Source organism: Sander vitreus, chromosome 8, assembly GCF_031162955.1.
Source record: "Sander vitreus isolate 19-12246 chromosome 8, sanVit1, whole genome shotgun sequence".
In the NCBI taxonomy this organism is placed as follows: Eukaryota; Metazoa; Chordata; class Actinopteri; order Perciformes; family Percidae; genus Sander; species Sander vitreus.
In genome coordinates this window covers 10,798,540-10,820,499 of record NC_135862.1, presented here as the reverse complement: position 1 = coordinate 10,820,499, position 21,960 = coordinate 10,798,540, and the positions used below count along the sequence as shown (strand labels likewise).

The window sequence follows — 21,960 nt, the reverse complement described above, 5'->3', positions numbered from 1 at the left end:
GTAGTTATAAGGTCAACTTTACCTTAAAAAAAAAAAATTACCTTAAAATAAATACCTTAAATAATTATATTAAAAACGTTTACAGCTGTCTTGTAGTCAAGCATAGAAAGTATAGAAAGAGCAAGACTTAATAGATCACTGAGCAAAGACTTTTCTCCAGTGCTGACATTGATTAGGATTATTAAATAGATACAATAATGTGTTTAATTATATTTTGTCAAATTTGGAAATTTTTGTGCATGCTTTTGTGGACTTTTACACAGAAAGTATAAAGAAAGAGTTGGAAAAAGAAGACAATTTGACAAAGATTTTAAATTGTCACCACAGACGGTTTCCAGTGCTTTTATTTACAGAAAAGTGACTAGACTTCATGTTACTGTACACTTTGATAATTTTCCTTTTTATAAATACCCATAGGGTAATAGGTCCTCAGTAGCTTTGAGTGCATTATAAAACACACAACCCTAGGTTAATGCGTCTTTCACTAACCATACAAAACAGAGAACAAAGTACCAATTGTAACATAGAAAATAAAGTATACACCATGTTACAAAGTTACAGAAAATACATACTATATATACTCTATATACAGTATATTGTCACAGGAAAACAGCAAAAAAGCTTGCGACAGAATACACTCGCACAGTTGTTTTTGAGTCACAGCATTCAATCATTAAAAAAAACTATCCAAGATGGAGACACCTTAATACAATGATCAAGGAGTTTATATCTGTCTTATGATGTTGTATGTTTTGGCTTTGTGCCACTGTACGTAACTAATGTCCCAAAAGAACGTTAAGGCAGTATAGTTTGTCCACATCCTGCAGCAAATAAAGCTGCTGCAGAGAGCCCGTGACAGGATGCTGCACAGTGCTGAGCAACAAGAGGAGACAGCGGTGTCACTAAGATTGTACTGTGGTCAGTGACAGTGTACAGCACACTGATCTGTCAGTCATTGACCAAACTGACTGGGGGTTTGTGGGATGATCTGTGTGCTGAGTTATGAGACTGACGAGGGAAACAGAGGTGTACATTCCTTAAAACAAAGGCACAGCTTGGCAGCAGCATTGCACTCTTAAAATGATTTCGCTGCAAGTTCATTCTATATTATTTGATTATTGTTTTCCTCCAGCAGTGAGCAAAAACATCAGTTGTTGAAGGATTTTCATCAAACCTCTGCACAAGTTACACCACAATCATGAGTGAGTCAGAGTCTTTTCAAATTGTCAGTACATCCATACCATGATTCCTAATACCTTGCATCGGTACTCTCAACTCTCTGCTCATCCTTATTTGATGTACTTGATTGGAAGTGTTCAGAGACTTTGCATTCACCAGTTTTGGTGGCCTGGTGCTTGTACACAGCTGTCCTGAGCTGTGTTTACAGACTATTTCGCCCAGCCTGTTGTGGCCTCTCCGTTGATATAGGCAAAGCCAGGGAAATGCTGTGAGTGTTCGTACTCTGAGTTCCTGCGCGGGCCCAGGGGAGAGTACATGTCCCCAGAGGTGGCATAGCGGGATGAATGCATAGGTGGGCTGGTGTAACAGCTGTTAGCTGGCGACACATCTGGCCACCTGGGGGCGACAGGTGCAGGGTGCAACCGAGGAGTGCTGCCCATCAAACAAGGCTCCATTCGAGACATTTGGCCGTTGAGCTGGTACTGTGGAAGGGAAGAAGAAGAGGAAAGGAGTTATGGTGATGCAGCAAAGTCAACTACGGAGTGAAGCATAAAATATATACAGTAAATGGATAGAGCCCTAAAGTAACAATTATTTGTATAACCAATTATCTGCTGATATTTGTCTTGTTTGTGTCTTACATCAAAATATATTCAGTTTATTATCATATAAGACTAATAAAAGTATCAAATGAGCACATTTAGAAGGCAGCATAACGGTTTGGTATTTTACTTGAAAAGTGACTCAAACTATTAATTAGGTATCAGTTATCACAATAATTTCAGATTAACTTTTACAGTAACCTGTACGGGTACTAGTCATTCATTTCACTCATCCCGATTGTGATCCCGATGCTGTTATATAGCGCCAATACGCCTGTAAAGCCCTTTGAGAGGACAAACTGTGATTCGAGGCGCTAGCTACATAAACATAAACCTGGATTAGCCGCAGCCGTGAGCCTTTGGCTATGTTTAGCTAACTTTATCTCTGAAACGCTTAGCCGCCTTCCTTTTTTTGGGTTGCTTTTAGGGGTGTGCCGATTTCAATTCTAAATCAAAATTGATCAAAAAGAGCCTTTAATTTCAATTATCGACGTCGAAAACAGGATCTGCGATTCCCCCACTTAAAAAAAAAAACATTAAATTGAATCAGGCTTTCACCATCTGCATATGCATTTGTAAAACAGCCAATAGAAGTGCTCTCTTTCTGAAATGACCTGTGATTGGCCAAAGTCTCCCATCACAGGCTAGATTCTCTAAAGCCTGAAAACAGAGCCAAGAGGAGGTGCAGAAGTCTAGTTTTCTCTCAGACCACTTGACTTACAATATGCTAAAAGATAATGGTGGACTTTTTGTTCAATGACGCAAAAACAAACTGCCTACCCCAGCTTTGATCGACTAAAATATTTCCTCTTTAATTATTCAGTTAACTCTAGAACAGATGTGAGAGTGGTATCAATCTTCAATCAATGTATCAAACTGTTATCAAACTGGCACTTTTATGAAGATCACAATCTTGTCGGGAATAAACTGGTGGAGAAATACCGAATCCTTTATTTACTAATTGGGCTAGTTGTGAATCAGCCTATAACATACCCATAATGTGTAAGTGTTTAATTATAGTAAACTTACTCCAGGTTGCTGTAACCAATACATCCCCAGAACATTTACAGAGGACATGACCTCAGTGTCCTCAAAGGTAGCTATAGCCCTGCTGATATCATATCTGATGCTGTATTGGTCTTGTAGCGTTGGGGGTAAATTGAGCCTGCCGATGGAAATTTCCTGTCAGGGGAAATTGCTTCACAAGTTGTACCACAGTGGTCAAAATAGAAAATTAAGCCACTTAAGAAAATTAGACATCAGTTCAGCTAAAAAAAAAAAGTGGTTTTCCTGTGTTATTTTTGTTGCCTATGGTGACTGAATCCAAACAGCTCTGACTAAATCTGCCAGTTGACAAAAAATATTTTGGACAGATGGGGATCCGACAAGGTTTTGTGTTCGTCTCAGCTCCATCCCCAACCTCTCACACAGACAAAGCACAGGCATTGTGCCCGATTTAAGTTCAGACAGGCTTAAAAAAAAAAAAGTGGAAGTAGGACCCTTTTCCCTTTTCTCACTAAATATAAAAACGACAGTCGATTCCATTATGAGGGAGCACGGCATGGAAAAAGACAGTCAGTGCAGGTCAGAGAGCAGAACAGACGGCTCAGCGGCCTCTTGTTCACAAGCAGAAAAGAGACCATTGAATAACAATATTTTAATAAACGCCCCCTTGGCCCTCCTCTGTGGCTACTGGTTCTAACAGATGAAGAGACTATTGAGAGCTGGAAAGAGGAGTAACAGAGCAGGGCCCCTCTTGCCCCTGGCCGAGCCACCTTTCCCTGTCTGCTTCCGCTGTGTGGAGAGGGTGATTCGGGGACTTTTACAAACACTGCGACCGCTGAGGCCCAGCTGATCTCCTCTCACTATAAAGACAGCAGACGCTGGAGGGCCCTTGACAGGAAATTACCATCGAAAGAGCAAACTCACACCAGTCGCTGCATGAGCTGTAAAATCAGCGACTCCATCTCATCCTAACAACCTTTTTTCTCACATTTAAATCTTCAGTCTTTTATTTACTTTGCGGCTGTGCAAAGTGTACCCAGAAGTGCTTCCAGCTTTCCCCCACATCGTTTATTAACATCTACATATTTATGTACGTGTTTAACCTTGACACATCTTTGTGGGCACATTTATGCACATATGCTACTTCTTCTACTTCTTACTATGCTATGTGCTATGATATGTAAAAGGATTTGTGGATGCATACAGTTAACCCATTAGTTACAGTTTAGACACTCGTGTTCACACACATTATTGCAAAAATCATATCCATTTTTGTTATTTGACTTGACTAATGTGATGCTGAGTTTCATCTCTCTCTATGGACATCAGCATAATCTGGAGCTTTCACTGGATGCTGTTATTGCACGTAAACATTGCCTACATACATTTATTCAAGTACTCTAGTACAGGTGCAGTTTTGAGTTACTCGTAATTCATTTTAGTATTTATATCATTTTATGCTACGTTATACTTCCACTTGTTGTTCAGCTTTTGGGGTCCCTTTCCTCAAGCGGTACGGTCTAAACTGAGAAATCTTGGTGCTATATTTGATCATAACATGTATTTTGATCAACATATCAAATCACTGACCCGCACACGTTTCTTTTAATTAAGAAACATTGCCAAACTTAGAGCTGTTGTTTAGCATTCGGAGCTTGAGATGATCATTTATGGTTTTATATCATCCCGGCTTGATTACTGCAACTCCATTTTCTCCTGTCTCAGCAAGTCGTCCCAGGACCGTCGACAACTGGTCCAGAACTCTGGTGCAAGGCTGTTGACCAGGTCCAGCAGGATGTCGCGCACATCACTCCTATTTTATACTCATTACATTGGCTTCCGATCAAGTTCAGGATCCAATTTAAAGTACTTGTTCTGACTTTTAAAGCTTTGCATGGTCAGGCACCTGTTTATATCTTGGACCTGCTCCATCTGTACACTACTAACAGGTCCCTCAGGTCTTCTAACCAGGGATTACTGGTGTTCCCACGACTAAAGGTGACCGTTCCTTTGAAGCGGTGGCTCCAAACCTGTGGAACGCCGTTCCTATTGTCTTACGTTCTGCAGTCTCTGCTGAAGCTTTTAAAAAGCAGCTGAAGACGCTCAATGGTGTTTTTTGACCCCAACTGCCCCTTCCAGGCAGCGCTGCGACCGCTGCCTTCAAGGCACCTAACCCTAACCAGTGCCTAATCCTAGTGCCTTCCAGGGAGCGCTGCCTGGAAGGCACCGTTGGGGGCAAAAAACACAGATAAACGCTGAAGACGCACTTGTTTAAATTCGCTTTTGACTCATGTTTGTACCTTTGGGTTTTAGGTTTTAATCTTTTAAATGATTTTCTTTGGTCTTTCAATTACTTTTTCCTTGCTTATTTTCTGTTGAATCTTACTGTATTTATTTATTTATTTATTTTTTACAAATGTTTATCATGTGAAGCACTTTGTGACTTTGTCTGTAAAAGGTGCTATATCAAACTTATTATTACTCAACTACATTTCATAGGTAAATATTGAACGTTTTACTCCACCACACTTACCTGACAACTACAGATACCTTGGATATTAAGATTTAACATAGAAAATATATGATCTTATAAAATATGAAACCATGAAACCATCCAACAGCATGTCAATGTCAAGTAGTTAAAACTTGGTTCACTTTGACCAACTGCAACGTTATAATTCACCTGATAAGTTATGTATCAATAATAATAACGCACATAATAACACATAACACTATGAAAGGGCTCATTTTGCATAATGATTAGTTTGACTTATGAATGTCTAAGTCAATTTAGCTGATATTACATTTAAATATATACAATTTTGAACTGAGAACACAAAAGGATTCAAATTTACTAAGAAAATGTCTTCATTCATTTACATTCATCTTAAATGCTACAGTACTGAACCCCAGTTCATGGGTGATTGGGACTGACCTGTGCAGACGACCGGTGGTAGGCAGAGTAGTGGAGGGGGGCTGGGATCGCCGGCTCATGGGCCAGACTGGGATACTGGCTCTGGATGGAGTGAGGATGCTGGTTGGCGTAGCTGCCATAGTTGTAGCTACCAGTATACCTAGAAGGGAATAAGCAAGTTAAAACCCATTGAAGAAATTCACCAACAAAATTAAAAATGTATTTTAATACTAATATCATAATAATCATAATTACCCGTGCTCCTCTCTGTAGACAGGCATTCGGTGGGTGGAGGATGGAGGTGGGACTGGAGCGCTGCTCCTCATACAGGACAGCTGCTGTCCGGCCTCTGTAGCGGCGCCGCCGGCTGTTGTCACTGTGTATGTAAGGGACCAGGTATATGACTGAACAGCGCCTGGTAGACACACATATATGGACACAAAAAAAATGTGTTGGCTCAAAGAAACTATGTGCGGTGAGACTTCTGCTTATTTAAGATGTCTGTGTGTGACTGTGAGGCCTGTCTCACCTGTGGTGGTGGGGACTCCGGTGTACTCCGGGGACGCGGCTGCTGTGGGGGAGCTGGCCGAGGAAACGCCCACAGAGTGGACTGACCGAGCGGGGGAGTACGATCCTGGAGACGGGGAGGCGGGGGTGGTTTCTGTCAGCGTGAATTCCTCCTCTGTCTCTGCTGAAGGTGTCAAGAGAGGACAGACCATTAGACAATCGATCACAATAATAAAATATACAGTTGTTTTGAGAGGGTTGAACTCCTTGTGAGTTATACCTGAATGTGTACCAGTAAAGCACATATATGGGGAAAAGCAACTGCTGTGACAGCTGTGTGTACAAAATAAACAAGTCATATTACCTGCCTGATATATAAATAGTTGACTCAAACATATTCCAAAGCAGAAAATGTTTCCTATCATCTTATTTCTTATAGCAGGTTTTTTGCAAACTGACAACCAACCATTTATAGAGCTCTTATAGTTCACAAGTTGAAGTAGCTGATGGGATAACATTTCACTGGAATTGTACCTCGTACGATTTCATGTGACAAATAAAATGCATTGATTGATTGATTTTACTGCACTGTGTATGAAGATGAAGAGAAGTAACTTATGTCAGTATCACTATAAGTAAGCAGTATTAAAACAGTATTGGACTAATAGGAGTGAACTAACTCAGTACAGCACTAAACACACAAAACATCAGTAGTTTAAGGTTTAAAGCGGTAAAGTAAATATACTTTTATACTTTGTTTTGTTTTCTTAAGAGCACAGAAGGAATTCCAAAGAGAAACAAGTAAATCATTTTCAGAAAAATATATGAAACAAATTAGCAACTAACAATTATTTTCATTACTGATTATGTTGCTGATGTATTAAAAGATTACAATTTGGTGCAAAATAAAGTACAAAAATGTACATCATAATATCTTAAAGTTTAAAGGTGCCTTAAGCGATGTCGGCTGACGTTCGAAGTATTTTCAAACAAAACGAGACTAGCTCGCCCCTCCCCCATCCTCGTCCCATCCCCCTCCCTTCCGTGCTTCTGCGCACTAACCCACACCCCAAAATCCTTCTTGTCGGTTATTGGCTGGAAAGTTGGAACACTGATTGTTATGTTAAGTGGTGCAGGTTGGCACAGTTTGTTTTTGTTGCAGATTGTGGAGCCATTTTTTTATTTATTTATTTATTTATTTTTTTACAGTGTGTTCAGGGGACAGGCAGCTCGCGGATAGTGAGGAGATTTTGCTGTATGTGACAAAAAATGCTGTAGCCTAAAAAAAGCGTGACATCGCTTAGAGCACCTTTAAGGGGATATCTTCAATTTGCTTGTTTTGTCCGACCATTGTTGTTTATTATAACAAAAGACAAAGAAAATCAGCAAATCCTCCCAATTTCTGAGCTGGAACCGATCGTTTGAGATTTTCTGCTTGAAAAAGCACTTTAACCATTAAAACAAATAACAGTACATATTTGTTGGACATTTTCAGTGAGGTAATCTTCTTATTCTACGACAAAGTATTACACAAGACATGTTTGCAGCTGTACTGTCATTAATTACTGATTAGACCTCCAGGGAGCGGTCTCACCTGTGCTGCCCTCTCCCTTCATGGCCCTCATGAGGTCGTTGGCTCTCTCCTGGCAGTGCAGGGACTCCAGCAAGTAAAGCACATAATCATCAAACATGAGGTGGATCAGGTGGAAGGACCCTGCGCACAGATACACAGGAGGAGTTTTATACAGAGAAACAAGTGTTATTTATACCAAAGACTCAGAGAGAGTCAGATGTGTGGAGAAAAAAAAAATATATAAAAATAAAAAAGCATTTCTAAAAGCATCTGACTGATGATATCACATCCTGCAGACTGACAGGAGGGCTGCTGTTAATAAAAAGAAACGGGTGCGCTTGTTTCCGTGTATCGAGTCAGTGCCAGAAATATGTCAGCTGACCCCGGGGTCACACGGAAGATGAGACTGTGGCATGTGAGGGAGTGTCACAATTGTGTCATTGTAAGGGTTGCTGCTGCTGTCGTGCATAATAAACACTTGTGGCTATTCAAGGGAGCGGGGTGTAATACTGACCGGTCATAAAAGGGAAAGACAGGCGAACACGTCAGGAGAGGGGAGGGGCGGCTATTGTTAATTAGCTGTTTGTGCGCAGAGACCTGCTTTATCAAAACACTGCAACCAGCTGTGTCTTTGATATTCACAGACAGGGCCAACAGAAGTAGAGCAAAGAGAAGCCGTTTTCTTTTCTTTCATTTTTACAACTCTTCACTGATTGCAATCCTTGGTGGTGCACAGTGCACAACAAGCTATTAAAGCAGCCATTTTACTTGTTTCTCCTCTCTCCTTATTTTAGACTTAAGAGATCCATACAGTAGAGTAGAAGAAACAGAAAGGTTTATTTGGTCGCACTGAACCATGTATGGAGTTGATAAATGTACACCAGTTTTAAGTTCAGTAGTGACATGGACATACATGTGAGATGTTTGAATTTTGAATGAAAGATAAAACAAACATAGCATAATGTAAAGTGCAGGAGAGGCAGAAAACCCAATGGGCTTGTTGGAAGCCTCCACCTAAATAATAATAACACTTCACAATATTATAAAGAAGACAAAATGAACATACAGAAAATAACATGACTACATAATAGTGATGAAAAGCTCACTAGAAATACCGTTAACTGGGACATTTTACATGGTTATCGCTGGATTACTGATATGAAGATTTTATTCATTTTTGTGTGTAATATTGATTCTCAGCACAAATATTTAATATTTTATATAAAGGAAATATGGTCCATTGATGTTTAGCATAAATCTAAATTACAAACATTGCCTCATTAAAAAAACAACTAAATTCTGCCTCATGTGATGCAGGATTTAACTAAAAGTCAAAGATCTCTGTGTGCGCAGTTATGTTCAGGTAGATTACCATCAGCTATGGAAGCTACAGAAACAGGTTTAATGTTCTTCTTAAAGAAAAAGACCCTGTTATGTATGTGATTAAACTCAATGTCATGTTTAATTGGTCAGTATATGGTGATTTAAGGGCTACACTTGGATGATGAGTTCTTCTGAATGGATAATTATAAAAAGCTTGAGTTGTGTTTTGGGAAGGGGGTTTTTTTATTTTTGTTTGTTCTGTGTGGTATGGACCCTCGTTTGTGCATGACACAATAAATTATAACGTTTTGGTATACTCATGAAGCGCTGTCAAAGTTGTGTAGTTCCGGCTGTTTGTCGCATATATTACATAAGGAATGATGACAAAGAATTAGCAGCTCACCAAAGCTGGGCGCGCTGTGGAGGGTCATATCCCGGATGACTCTGGTACCAAAACACGACCACATCAGCAGGAACTGTTGGGCCACCTTCTTCAGGCACCCGGGCCTCTTCCCTGCCACCTAGAGAGAACATTTCCATGAGAAAAGGGAGGGAAGGGTCGGGATGCCGGGGTAGAATTAACCTCGGGGTCCGCATTGCGGCTTAACCCTCAGGAACGAAAAACATGTCAACAAGTCAACTATTTAATTTGCCCCCAGGGACACGCCTTCCTATTGAACTATTGTCTGGGCAAGCCAAGACGTTGCCAGGGCGACCAAATTTTACAAGCCCATATCTGGCACATAATGGACGCAAATGGGAAGCTTGAAGACATCATTAACTGGGAGGATTGCAACGTAAGTGCCTCTGTGTAAAAGAAAGACATGCTGGGACGAGTGGCTTTCGGCCACAGGTGTCTTTTTAAGGGCAAGGAAATCAGACTTCTGCAGCACAAACACTTGAAACATTTAGTTAAACTCGGTCCTCAGTATCGAACATGGAAAATATATAAACTTTTACCGGTGCAACATGAACAAAAGACAGAAACTTTATGCAAAAATGCTGAGTCAGACCAAGTTTAAACACCTATTGTCCCAGAATTTGTGAAATAAAGTAGTTTGGGGTCTGACCTTGACAACACAGCGGTCCACCATCGAGTCCAGCCACTCGATGTACGCCTCGATTGGAGACTGCTCCTCCAATAGACGGTCAAACTCCTGATACACTGTGACAGGAGGGAGAAGGTCAGCTTACATAGTACTTTACATCACTTGAAAACTAAAAAAACTGAAAGATTTGGATTTGGATGGATCTTCTTCTGCGTGTGTGTGACCTCTGATCCCGTCAGGACTGATTCAGAGCAGTGAGGCTGCAGTTAATTGGAGATGCTCCGCAGGGTGTTTCAGAGGAGAGTGAACTTGTTTAACCTTTTGGTCTCCATCATTAATGCTTTGACTCTGCTGGTCGTGGGAATGATTGTCTCTCGGCGTGTCGTTTGGGTGGCAGTAAAGTGTAACTCTCTGTCTGGATGGGTGTGTTTAGAGTAGAATCAGTTTAAAGGCATAAACTTACAGTGGATAATAAGCTGCCTGTGTTCCTCTTGTGAGTCCTCCATGGTGTAAAGTGTCTGCTTGGTGATGCTGTTCAAGTCCACATTCCTCCAGTCCTCCAGCATTTGAAAGGTGATGTCGGCACTGTTTATCACAGTCCGCGACGCCTGGGGACAGATAAATCGACAATATTACTTACAAGAGCATACCCATGTCCCTTATCAGCTGTTTGTTCATATGGATTTTATTAAAAAAAAAAATTCGGACCACGATAGGCACCTGACATAGATGATTTAATGATGTTTGCCGCTTTAGAATCTGAGAGAATCTCCTGGATACTGGGAACAAAAAAGGAGAAAACATATGTTTAATCCTGTGATGTTAGTCTAGCATTTAAACTTCCATTATGATGAGGATGATGTGGATTTCCTACTTACATTCAAATTTGATATTCCTCAGGTTTTCAGGAAGGTCGTGAAGTGCTATTTTTAGCCACTCATCAAGCTGTTTGGCAAATTTTCGAATAACCTGAGTCAAACTGTGTGGATGAGAGAAACACATTTAATAACTTAGACACCATTTATAATTACCCTTCATATTCTCTTAAACAATCAACTAATCCTTTGTCACAAAATAGTAAAACAATTTTCCAGAACCTAACCTGATTTGACGATTAATCAAACTGAGAAATTGACTTATCATTTTAGCCTCACATTTAAATTTCTCAAAAGGCTACATTTTTAATTGTGCTTAACGATCCAGACCACGCAAACCCTTTAACTTAGTTTTTGAATATAAGTAAATCATGAGGGAATACATGCTATGGAACTGCAAGAATTTGTTTTCCATAATAATAAACTGAAATGATGCTGCTTAAATAGCAGTACATAATATAGCACAAAGCATAGCGTAGCAAGACGTCCATAAGCACTTAAAATAAATGGTATTATTAATAAGAAATGTTTTTTTAAGGAAGCCTAAGGTTTGGTAAACAGCTTTAGTCACTAAACTAAATTCTCACTATGATCTTTCTGTTAATGCAGCAGCTTGAATTTACAGTGCAGGTTTGCACAAATAAAAATAAACGTCTGTTGTTTAGTCAGAGCAGAAAAAAACAACATACCATCCTCTCCAGTTTTAGTAACAACAGATAGGAAAATGTTTTTAAGAGTAAAAGCTTACAACAGGCGCTCACCTATCAGGCAGTGCTTGCAGGACGGTGGGCATCAGCACCCCAGAGATGGCCTTGTAGAGGATGGAGTCGCAAACACCGACTATGTTCACCACGGTGGGGGAGCCCAGGACAGGGAGCATGTGGGGCGGCATGCCCTGCCAGAAGTGCAGCAAGAAACTTTGAACCTAAAAGTACCACACACACCATGACATTCAATATTACAGGAAATAGGGCCCCTGATTAGCTCACCTGATAGAGCGGGCACCCATATATAGAGGTTTACTCCTTTGCTGCAGGTCATTTCCCCTCTCTCTCCCCTTTCAAGTCTAAGCTGTCCTATCCAAATAAAGGCCTAAAAATGCCCAAAAAATAATCTTACAAAAAAAAAAAATATTACAGGAAATAAAAGTTCTTCTTTTTGCTTGTTTAAAAGCTTCAGGAATTAGTAACATACAATCAACCTTTTTTGTTGAAATGGTAAAATGGTTTAAAACAGAAGACACTTGCCTCATCAAAGTTGGCTCGAATAACAGTGTCCAGTATCCTCTGACAGTGCGTTCTGTACATCATGATGAAGGTTGACACCTGTGGGCAACAACAGAGTATTGATCTGCATCACAAACTTAACAGTTTTCTTCTTTGGGGAAAGTTAAATAAAAGTGGTGGAAAAACAAGAGAATAAATCTTGTACAAAGTATGTGAACCAATAAATACACGTTACAGGTCTAGGCTGGAGCGGAGTAATATAAAATGAGCTTTAGAGATCAGCAAAACACAAACCATTTAAAATCATGGCCCCTCTTTAAAAGCTGGACAGCTAGTGCCTGTCCTTTGTCCATTGCTAGATCGTATTATCTCCCCCAAAAGATTAAGAGTTAGTGAGGAGCCAGCATATAAATCCTCAAGGTCCTTCTCTAAATGCAAACCCAGTGAAGGTCCCGGGGCAGATAAAAGGCTGGAAGCCAGAGGGGGCGCAGAGTTGGTGAGATGGCAGGGAGAAATGGGTGGGGAGGGGGTGGCTGTAAGGATGGACTTTTAAAACTCCTGTTTACCCTCTCTTCTGGCAGGCTGGCAGGCAAATTTAGGTCTTTGACATTTGGAAACTCTGGCAGGAGCGTCCCCAGTTTGGAGCGCGGTGAATATGCCACTGTCTGCTTCGTGACCTCTTTCTTCCCCGTCTCGTTTACCCACGCCGCTCCCTTTTTGGAGTACATCACATCGTAATACTGAGAGGTCTCCTTCACAGCTATGCCGTAGTAATGGTACCTGAGAAGAGCAGAGGGTGAACGGGTGAATAAGATATGTTAAGTACAAAGAAAAACTTGGAATAAAAAAATTATTCAAACACACACAGAAATATTCTTTCTAATACACTTGTTAGAATTTGTTATGTATTGAGCTTGTTATAAACTCCTTAAAAAAAGTTTAATCAGATGTTCGTCTGATTTTGTATTTTGTTTACATAATTAGGAAGAACAAACTAATCTTATATAATCTTAAATCTATTCTACAATTTCAGATCTTTACTACTATCAAATTCGATGAATGCTCTGTATCAGAAAATAAATGGATTCTTTCTTTTTTGATAAGAGTCTAAGAAACTCAGGACCACAATAAAGTTATTTGAACTTCAATGTTGTTAACCTGTGTCATGCCTTATTTTAGGCTCAACTGCTTGTTTGTGTTATATGCTGCTAGTTTTCTGTTTCTGCATGTCTATGCTCCATGTTTGATTGAATTTGTCTTTTTTTCAGGTTTTTTTGGGGAGAGGGTTTGTGAATAAGTGTGTAATGTGTAGGTAATTTATGACAGGATCAAACCAAACCAACTTACTTAGACTGCCCTCTTGTCCCCAGTCTTCTGGTAGTTAATGCTGGAAACTGTTGCCTTATGATCTGTTCAGTGCAGGAGAGAAAAGGTTAAGTTAGTGTGCCGTAAGAGTGAGAGAGAGGTTGAAATTTCTTTTAGCGTTTTATCTCAGCCTATCACAGTAATTCATGAAAGTAAAGAGAAAAAGAAAAGGAGGTGGAAACAGGTGACACAAAGAACCAAATAAAATCTTTATAAAGTATCAACTTGTGTGTATTTTTTTGTAAAAAGGTAGGGAAAAGTGTTTGATAAAGTTTGTCAGGAGAACATGAAAATCTCATAGCTGTATCCTCGGGAAAGTCTGTGAGGGAAAAAAAAAAGCTTTGAGAACCATCCATTTATGACATCCAGGGGTATTTTTTTTCTCCTATATCAACAGTCTCCCCTCATCTATCCACCCACCCACCCTCTCTCCTTCTCACTCTCTTTCTCTTCTCCACTCCCGCCTTCTTCCTTTCCTCTCTTTTTGTCCAAAGAGATTGGCTCCTTCGTCCAGCTCCTGGTGCAGAAACTTTAGCAAACAGTGTAGCTCTCTTTTGTGTGGGATGAAAAAGGAGGCCAAGCTGTGAAGTTTCTGTCAGGCCCCGCTTGATAAATGAGCAGACAGGGAGGCAGTCCGGGCCCTCTCTCGTTTTTTTGTCCTGAATCAATGAAGCCTTCCTAAAGGACACCCCACACTGCTCTAGCCACTGATCTAACATTCCGCAACATCTCACCCTTCCAAATTTCCTTTAATTACACATTAATCCAGGCCCCTTCTCTTTTTCAATATCTTCCGACAGGAGCTGTGGAGGGGCGGGGGTGGGCCGGGTTGGGGGTTGGGGCCGGGGTCCAGGGTACAGGAGATGGCTGAGGGTAGGAAGGCCGAGGAACTTCTTGGGGTTGTGGGAACAGACGAAAGCACATCTCCTTTGGCTCTAAATTATGTGTTCAGTGAACGACTGCAGAGCTTTGCTCACTTCACACTGAGTTGCAGTTGATATTACTTCAACAGCAGCCAGAGCTGCAGCACGAAACCAACCCAGGCATGAAATGGTCAGACTAGTGCTTACGGCTGATTTAATGCATGAGTTTATTGCTTTCATATGACATCCAAATGTTGTCTTCTATCTTCTTCTGTTAACTAATTTTGCTCTGATTACTTTGAACTTGAACAGTGCATGTATTAGTGTATATTACAACCCTACAAAGACTACAGATGTTACTGAGTTAATGACTTTCATGTGTTTTCAAGATTATTTTGAGTTAACCGGGATGCAGGTGGGAATGATGAGTTGCCAGACTATTTAACCTTCATCTCCACTGATGTTTGAATCTTACCTTTCCAAAGCTGGCTGCGTTCACAGGCTGTGTGTCGTGCTTTTCACTGAAATCTAGATAATGCATGTAAAGGGCACTTCGGGGGATACACACACCTTCGGCTATCTCATAGTTCTCTTCTAGCCTGTTGATGACAAATGAAAATTATCAGTGCACAAAAATATAATTCTAATATGGAAGTTTGGGCAGTGTTAATATAAATGAAAGAATCACAACTTTAAACAGGCCTCTTATGATCGTGGCATTTCTGGTAAAAATGGTAAAAAACTTAGCAGTAATTTACTGTGTAAATGTTTAGGAAGTCAGATTACATTCATGTCAGCAACATGAATAAATGCAGTGAACTAAGACAATTTGATTATATTAAATTATGTGATGTCAAAGTTTCAATCAATCAGCAGGTGTACTGCAGCACACAACTTCACATGTATCATATTAACCAGACACTGAGATTGAGAATACTACTATTGATCTCACAATTACACAGACATCACCAACTGCTCCTGGGTGGATATGTACATATTTAATTCTGATAAATTCTAGGTAAAATGTTTAAAAAAATAAAATACCTACATTTTTGCCTAACTTTCCCAACATAAGCGGTTATATTTCATTATACTTTTACAGTGATCATATGTGTTTCGATTTTTAGTTTCTGCATATAAAGGATTGCGTTAGTTTTAGTGAAGTCTTGCATGACTGTGTCTACTTGGTTAAAGTAATTTATGTTTGGAAAAAGAATCCTAGTACTGATTTACAAGTCTCATTTAAAGTCTCAGTACATGGTTTCTGATGGACATCATAAGCCATGTTGCTGTATAATTGATTTGCATTGAAATCCTATACTTGTGAACTATTTAAATATCCATTAAGCAATACATTTGATATTACCATTAATGTGTGTGACTCTCTATATTGTGAAAGCGTTGCTGGTACTGAAGATCCCACTGAGAAGCAAAACACAGCTTTCTGTAGTTGTCAGTGCATTTTGCTGTGTCTGCTGGGCGTGTACTGTATTTAGGCAACTGTTTGCTAACACATCAGCCATAATCCGCTGTCTGAAAGACTGTTTGCATCAGTGATGTGGGTCTGGATTGGTTGATCTCTTATCTGTCCAACAGGTCCCTCTCTGTTATGCTTAGAAATGCTACGCCACTTATCTCTTTTGTGGGGTCCCCCAGGGGTCTGTTCTGGGTCCCCTTATATTTACCATGTGCATGCTACCCCTGGGGAAAGTGATGCAAAGACATAATATTGATTTTCATTGCTAAGCGGGTGACACACAACTGTATGTCCTGATAAAGCTTGGTACAATCAATGTGTCTTTTGTTATGTCATGCCTTGCTGAAATAAAAAAAGGATGTTTAAATTGTTGTTTTTTGTAATTGTTTTTAATTATTTTATCGTGCCTTGTCTTTCATGTTTTGGATTTTATTTACTTTTTATTTTTTGTTTTAACTATATAGCACTGTAACTTGATAATCCATTAGTATGTCAGTACTATGATGCTTTGGTTTGCCCAACAAAATAAATCACTCAATGTAGCTTTAAAGCCTCTTTGCTGTCAATAAAACATCTGAATGCATATTGCAATTTGCTAATATAAGCATGCTGTCAGCGAGCTGGAAATACCAATCATTGCACATATCCTCCGTGTACAACTTACAAGTAACAACACAATTTCAAATAACTAAATAAGAATGGAGTCTGAAGTCTGAGCCTTGTGGTACACCATGCAACAAAATAACTACATATTGAATCCTGCCACCACCTCACCCTGCATCATCAATTACATTTTTATTTATAAAATGTTTATTAAATGTTTATGCTTTTGAAATTACTGTACGTTTCTTCAGTTCTCAGATTTATTTAGCTTGTATCTATCTATCTATCTTTTATATTGAACTCTATTCTTGTGGAAATATATAGCTACTGTAAAAGCCTTGTTCTGTTGTTTTATGAGCCATGGGAGATGAGCTTTATGACCTGACTTACATTTCCTTTCACTTATAAAGCTGTGAACTGTCTTCTGAATTACAGTCATAAAATAATGACAGCAATTGTTAATGTTATTAGTGGAATAACAGCCATTTAACATTTAACAGCCTGCCTGGTTAATTGGCTAATGGTTATTCTGTATTGTTCTGATTTAAATATATAAACCTAATTTTAGTGACGTTTTGGAAAAAAGAAAAAAAAATCTTATCCAAACTGGTCAAATGTATTCTTTCTGCTTTAACGATGAAAACCAAATCATCAATAAAAAACTCATCATTATGGTTGTAAACATAAAGGTATAGTTCACTTTTACTGCAACATCCTGCTAAAATGTAAGTAAAATTTGTAGTCAATTTCACTATACCCGCAGAAAAAAAGTCTCCATATGCACAGTGAAATTATTACAGAGACCAATTATAGTAGCATTTATGTATATAAGGCTTCTCTTTAAAAAGGTACATTGACCCAGCTCACGTTCCTCACACTGGGTTTCAGCCCCCCACAGTGCAGCTTAAAGCAGTATTAATATTAATTTAAGCCCATGTACTTTTTGAATGCTATTAAATAAATTGTGTCCTTGGTCATGGGGCAGGCACATATAAACTCAAGGCATGTGTGGGGTTTGTATTTTATACATGCAGAGGATATGAAAGATCTGTTGCATGTCGAAACTGCTCCTCTTTTTAAGTATTTATGTGTTAGGTGTCTCTATTGTTAAACAGCAGTGTGGAGTCCAAATGAAACGACCCCGTGAGGACAAATAAAACATAAAATCGTATCTGATCAGATTATGAGCAAGACTGAGGTTTCAAAAAAACACAAATGCCATTTTTGTCATTGTCATTGCTGTTAATACTTAAAATACAACACATGTTCAACATGTACAAACTAAGAGAATAAAACAAGCATTAAAAAGTAGGATGTCACATCTGTGTTTGTGGCTCAATGGCACAAAATGAAAATCTTACCTTTACTGACATAATAAAGCCAGAAAAGAAACTAGTGTGCAAAGAAACTGGTTCTCATCTGTGTGTGTCATGTAAAACTATTTAAATCAATGCAATTTTTATATAAAAAAAATCAAAAAAATCAAATTCTAGACTTGATATTCATCGTTTTATGTTCCACATGGCGAGTGGAAGCCTAAAATGAAATAATAATTAATTAAAACTTTTTTTTTGGAGACTGACTACATGGTTTTTAAATTAATTCACAATATTTGCAGTTGATTACTGCTGTTTGACATACACTTGTGTGAGTTAATTTATTTTTATTTATTTATTTTTTACATTTTTTCACTTTTCTCCCACTTATCTTATTTTTACACATTTTACATACTAAAGAATATATAATATATATAATATACACATTTATTTAAAAAAACGTACCATTCCAGAGTAGCCGGTGTCGAATGTGGTTTAGAGGCTCTGTTGTTTTCTTTTTCTTCATCTGTAACATACAACAAATACTGTAGTTTAGGGCAAAATCAAGTTATTTGGATAAAATGAAACATCACAAACATGGCACCAGTGAAAAGTCACATAACCGACAATAATGTGCAAATCGTGAACCTTTTAAAAACTGTCATGTGGTTAAATGACATTACTAAACACTACACATTAACTATACCAGTTTACAGGATTCCTAAGTGGAGTCAGTAGTTTTAGTGTAACAGTGTTCGTCCTGCTTACGTTCATCGTTGGACATGTTCCCCAGAGACGTGTGACTGGAGTATCGCTTGCTCTCACTCTCGTTGAGGCATCTTTCAATCCAACTCTCTAAAAAAGACATGACGGACCACAGATCACAGAACTGGACAAACTATAATGTGATGTCTCGCAGTAGAACTTAGAAAAATAATTTAGTTTGGACATCATTTTGTTTAGACGTGATCATGAAATTATTAATCTGGTCAAAAGAATGTGATTTTTAAAGATCTAACATTGGGCTTTTTAATTGTCACTTGGCTAAAACATCAGTTTTGGTATATGTCTTTGTATTCATTTTCATTGAAACATAAACTGTTAATTTAAAAACTTACGTTCTTGAGTGAACTCATTTTGTCCTTCAGTATAATAGAGCCAAAGCTGTATTTACATAAACAGTGCAAATCACTGCCTATACAGGACACTTTAAATGTCACTAATGTGACAAGGCGAGCTGACAACAATCGATTGTATGGGCAGCGGTGCAGCCATGGCTCTATTTGAGATGTTTTCACCAGGACGGCAGGAATCCAGCATTGTTCCCAGGAGACTACGAGCGTACACACTCGCTTAAAAGAGCCTGTGCACATTACTGAAGCAGTCTGGTGGAATAGAGGCCATTGTCCTGTTTTAATTTCTACTTAGAAATAGCTCAACTGGTGTGCTTTCTGTGGCCGAGTAGCAGCAAAACACCAAGGCTTTCATGTAGAAACAGCCTGATACATAGAGTGGAAATCCATTAAAATTCTTGTATTTGTTTCAAGTAAGGTCATTAGTATACGATAAATGTAATTAAGAAGAACTTTGCACATAATTAATATCCATCTTCTTTATTTAAGTGTAAGAAAGCATTTTCTGGGTTTTTATGATAATAAACTGTCTTCTTTACCAACCACTTGTACCTAACCGAATGTCCTAAACAGAGAAAGAAAATAAATAGTACAATATTTTCCATTAAATCTGGTTAATAAAATCTTTATGTAACCTAAAATGGAAATGACCAGTCAAAATGACCTCAGAAGGTTTACACAGTACACACAGTAGTAACGTAAATGTACTTAACCAGTTACTTTCAACAAATAAAAACTATCTACATAATATTTCTTTAAATTGTGTTGTGTTCTTTCCCCTTGCATGTGAACTGAAAACAATCACCATAGCAGCTGTTGCTAGGACAGACTGTTGGCAGGACGACCTGTTGGTGCAGCCCAAAGGAGGGATTCAGAGGAGGTCACAGATATTCAAAAGTTTTAAAAGTTTACACTCGATGAGGAATCTACACCTCAATGTTTGGCACGTGCTGATAGAAAAGGTCAGACTGCAGTTAGAGTCCCATCATCGCTGCATCAGGAGCAGACACGGAAAACTAACGGCCCTCTGAACATACACGGAAGAGGATTTTTTCTTTCAATGCTAGAGAAATGTTATCATTAGAAGCTTACTCTTTAATGGTCTCAATTACTGTGTTTATGATTATCATCACCTTTAAATGTACTAACTGATTAATGCCAAACATAATGGCTGTTACACAATAAAAAAAATAAAAAAATGCCTGTGCAATTGAATGTTATCTAATAAATAAAACACTACCAGTGTCACTGACGACCTTCTGACATGTCTCATCATTTACCGACAGTATTTGCTTCTGTCTTTTTCTACCTAAAAAAAACAAATCTGGAAGTGAAAAAGTGAATCCACTGAAGTGAAGCTAATTCTCCACAGAGGCTCAGATCTCAAGCTTCATTTGCCACAGGATCAGATAAGTTGGGGATCTAAATAATTGGATTAAATTTGATCAACAAGTGAAACGGATGTTCACTCATTTATTCACACACATTCAGGGCTGAACTACTCTGCACTGCACCAGCATACTAGAAATGTGATTTTCTTAAGTGTAAACGATTTAAAAATGCGTTACCCAAAAAATGTAATTATATTAATCACCTTTAATAAATAAATCGAACCACAGATGAAAAAAAACAGTTGCACAATTAGTTTTATCTTAATTATTTGAATTGTTTAATCCTTATTGTTTCTGTAATGTAGTCTCTTCGACCAAGATACATAAATATTTTACAGATAAAGTCTGAGTAAAACTCAATTTTGAAGTTGAATAAACGCTTTAGTTTTCAAATCTTGGACTAAAAAAAAAACAGAAGCCAAAAATATTTTAAAGTCCACCATGTTGTGCACCTGCTGTTTTTATTTCTTCACTCCCAGTGATGGAGATTTTTTTTTTTTTTTTTTTAATTGGTTTAACTGAATACAGCAAGAAGAGAGATTTAAGGGCTATTTATCTGCTTTCTGTGAGTTTTCTTTAATCAGTGGACAAGTGACACACTTATAACATAACAACACTTCTAATAAATGTGCATGACCAAAAACACTACACAAATAACTTAAATAAATCAAAAAGTAAATTAGTGATAAAAAAAGAAAGAAAAAATCAACATCCGAGCATCCAACTTCCTCTGAATGACTGCAGAGAAAGTTTGCGGCTTCCAGAAGAGCAGCAGCAGCAGAAGAAGCTCACACAACAGAAGCTGGTTTTCTCAACACATCCAGACAAAGCAAAGCGAGCAGAGATTAAAAGAACTGACCTGTGGAATCCATATCAGGCTCCTCCAGCAGCCCGCAATGCATCCTCTTCCCATCAACGACACTGGCTCCTCCAAGAAAATGGCTTAGTGCACGTTTCCCCCTCCTCAGCGGCTCTCCCCTTGTCTCGCTCTGTGTTTCCGTGACCACTGCCCGTCACAAGAGATGTTGAGGATCTGAGGTTCGCCCAGAGAGGGGTGGTGTTGGCGGAGGAGAAGGGGGGAGGTGGGAATAAGGGAGGAAAGGGGGGTAGAGACTCCAGAAATCCAGCGGGGGGAAAGCCAGACCCGTCAAAATGTTTGCTGATGTTTCATGGGAAAGGGGCTGATTTTATAGGAGCCCTGATGGGGACATGTCATTGATAGGCTTGGAAGGCTGATGAATGGCCCCAAGTCAGATGGGGATGTGGCAAGGCTCACTGGAAGTCTTTTGTGGGGCTGTTTTGAATAAGAAAAGCTCCCTCCCAACGAAAAAAAAAAGAGGCTTAGATCTACGCAGTCCTAACACTGTGGCCTCCCCGTCTTCCATTATGGCATTTAATACGTTTTTATACACCCCAGAGTTCCATATAGACATACATCCCTACACAACCGCCGCTCCTGCCTTTTCTTCTCATTTTAACTCCCATTTCATATCCCACGGACACTTGTTGCCACATTTGGTGTATTTCTCACCTCATTCCACCATTAAATCATCTAGTTG

At 39.0% G+C, this 21,960-nt stretch overlaps 1 protein-coding gene across 2 annotated transcripts; it reads right to left on the bottom strand.

Moving 5' to 3' along the window:
- Nucleotides 1-308: 308 nt before the first annotated feature.
- On the bottom strand, nucleotides 309-21,346 carry rfx4 (regulatory factor X, 4). Of its 2 annotated transcripts, none has more exons than XM_078256732.1 (18): nucleotides 21,261-21,346; nucleotides 18,646-18,732; nucleotides 18,343-18,403; nucleotides 14,957-15,080; nucleotides 13,601-13,662; nucleotides 12,820-13,033; nucleotides 12,275-12,352; nucleotides 11,789-11,952; nucleotides 11,031-11,131; nucleotides 10,873-10,931; nucleotides 10,616-10,760; nucleotides 10,174-10,268; nucleotides 9,507-9,624; nucleotides 7,802-7,921; nucleotides 6,230-6,391; nucleotides 5,956-6,115; nucleotides 5,722-5,860; nucleotides 309-1,661 (listed from the first exon to the last, which is right to left on the bottom strand). In XM_078256732.1, exons 1-18 carry the CDS (start codon nucleotides 21,301-21,303, stop codon nucleotides 1,389-1,391), a joined length of 2,205 nt encoding a protein of 734 aa, XP_078112858.1. In that variant the 5' UTR covers nucleotides 21,304-21,346; the 3' UTR covers nucleotides 309-1,388. The 2 variants fall into 2 exon arrangements, with proteins under 2 accessions (XP_078112858.1, XP_078112859.1); XM_078256733.1 differs by having other exon boundaries at nucleotides 5,956-6,076.
- Between the last annotated feature and the right edge of the window lie 614 nt (nucleotides 21,347-21,960).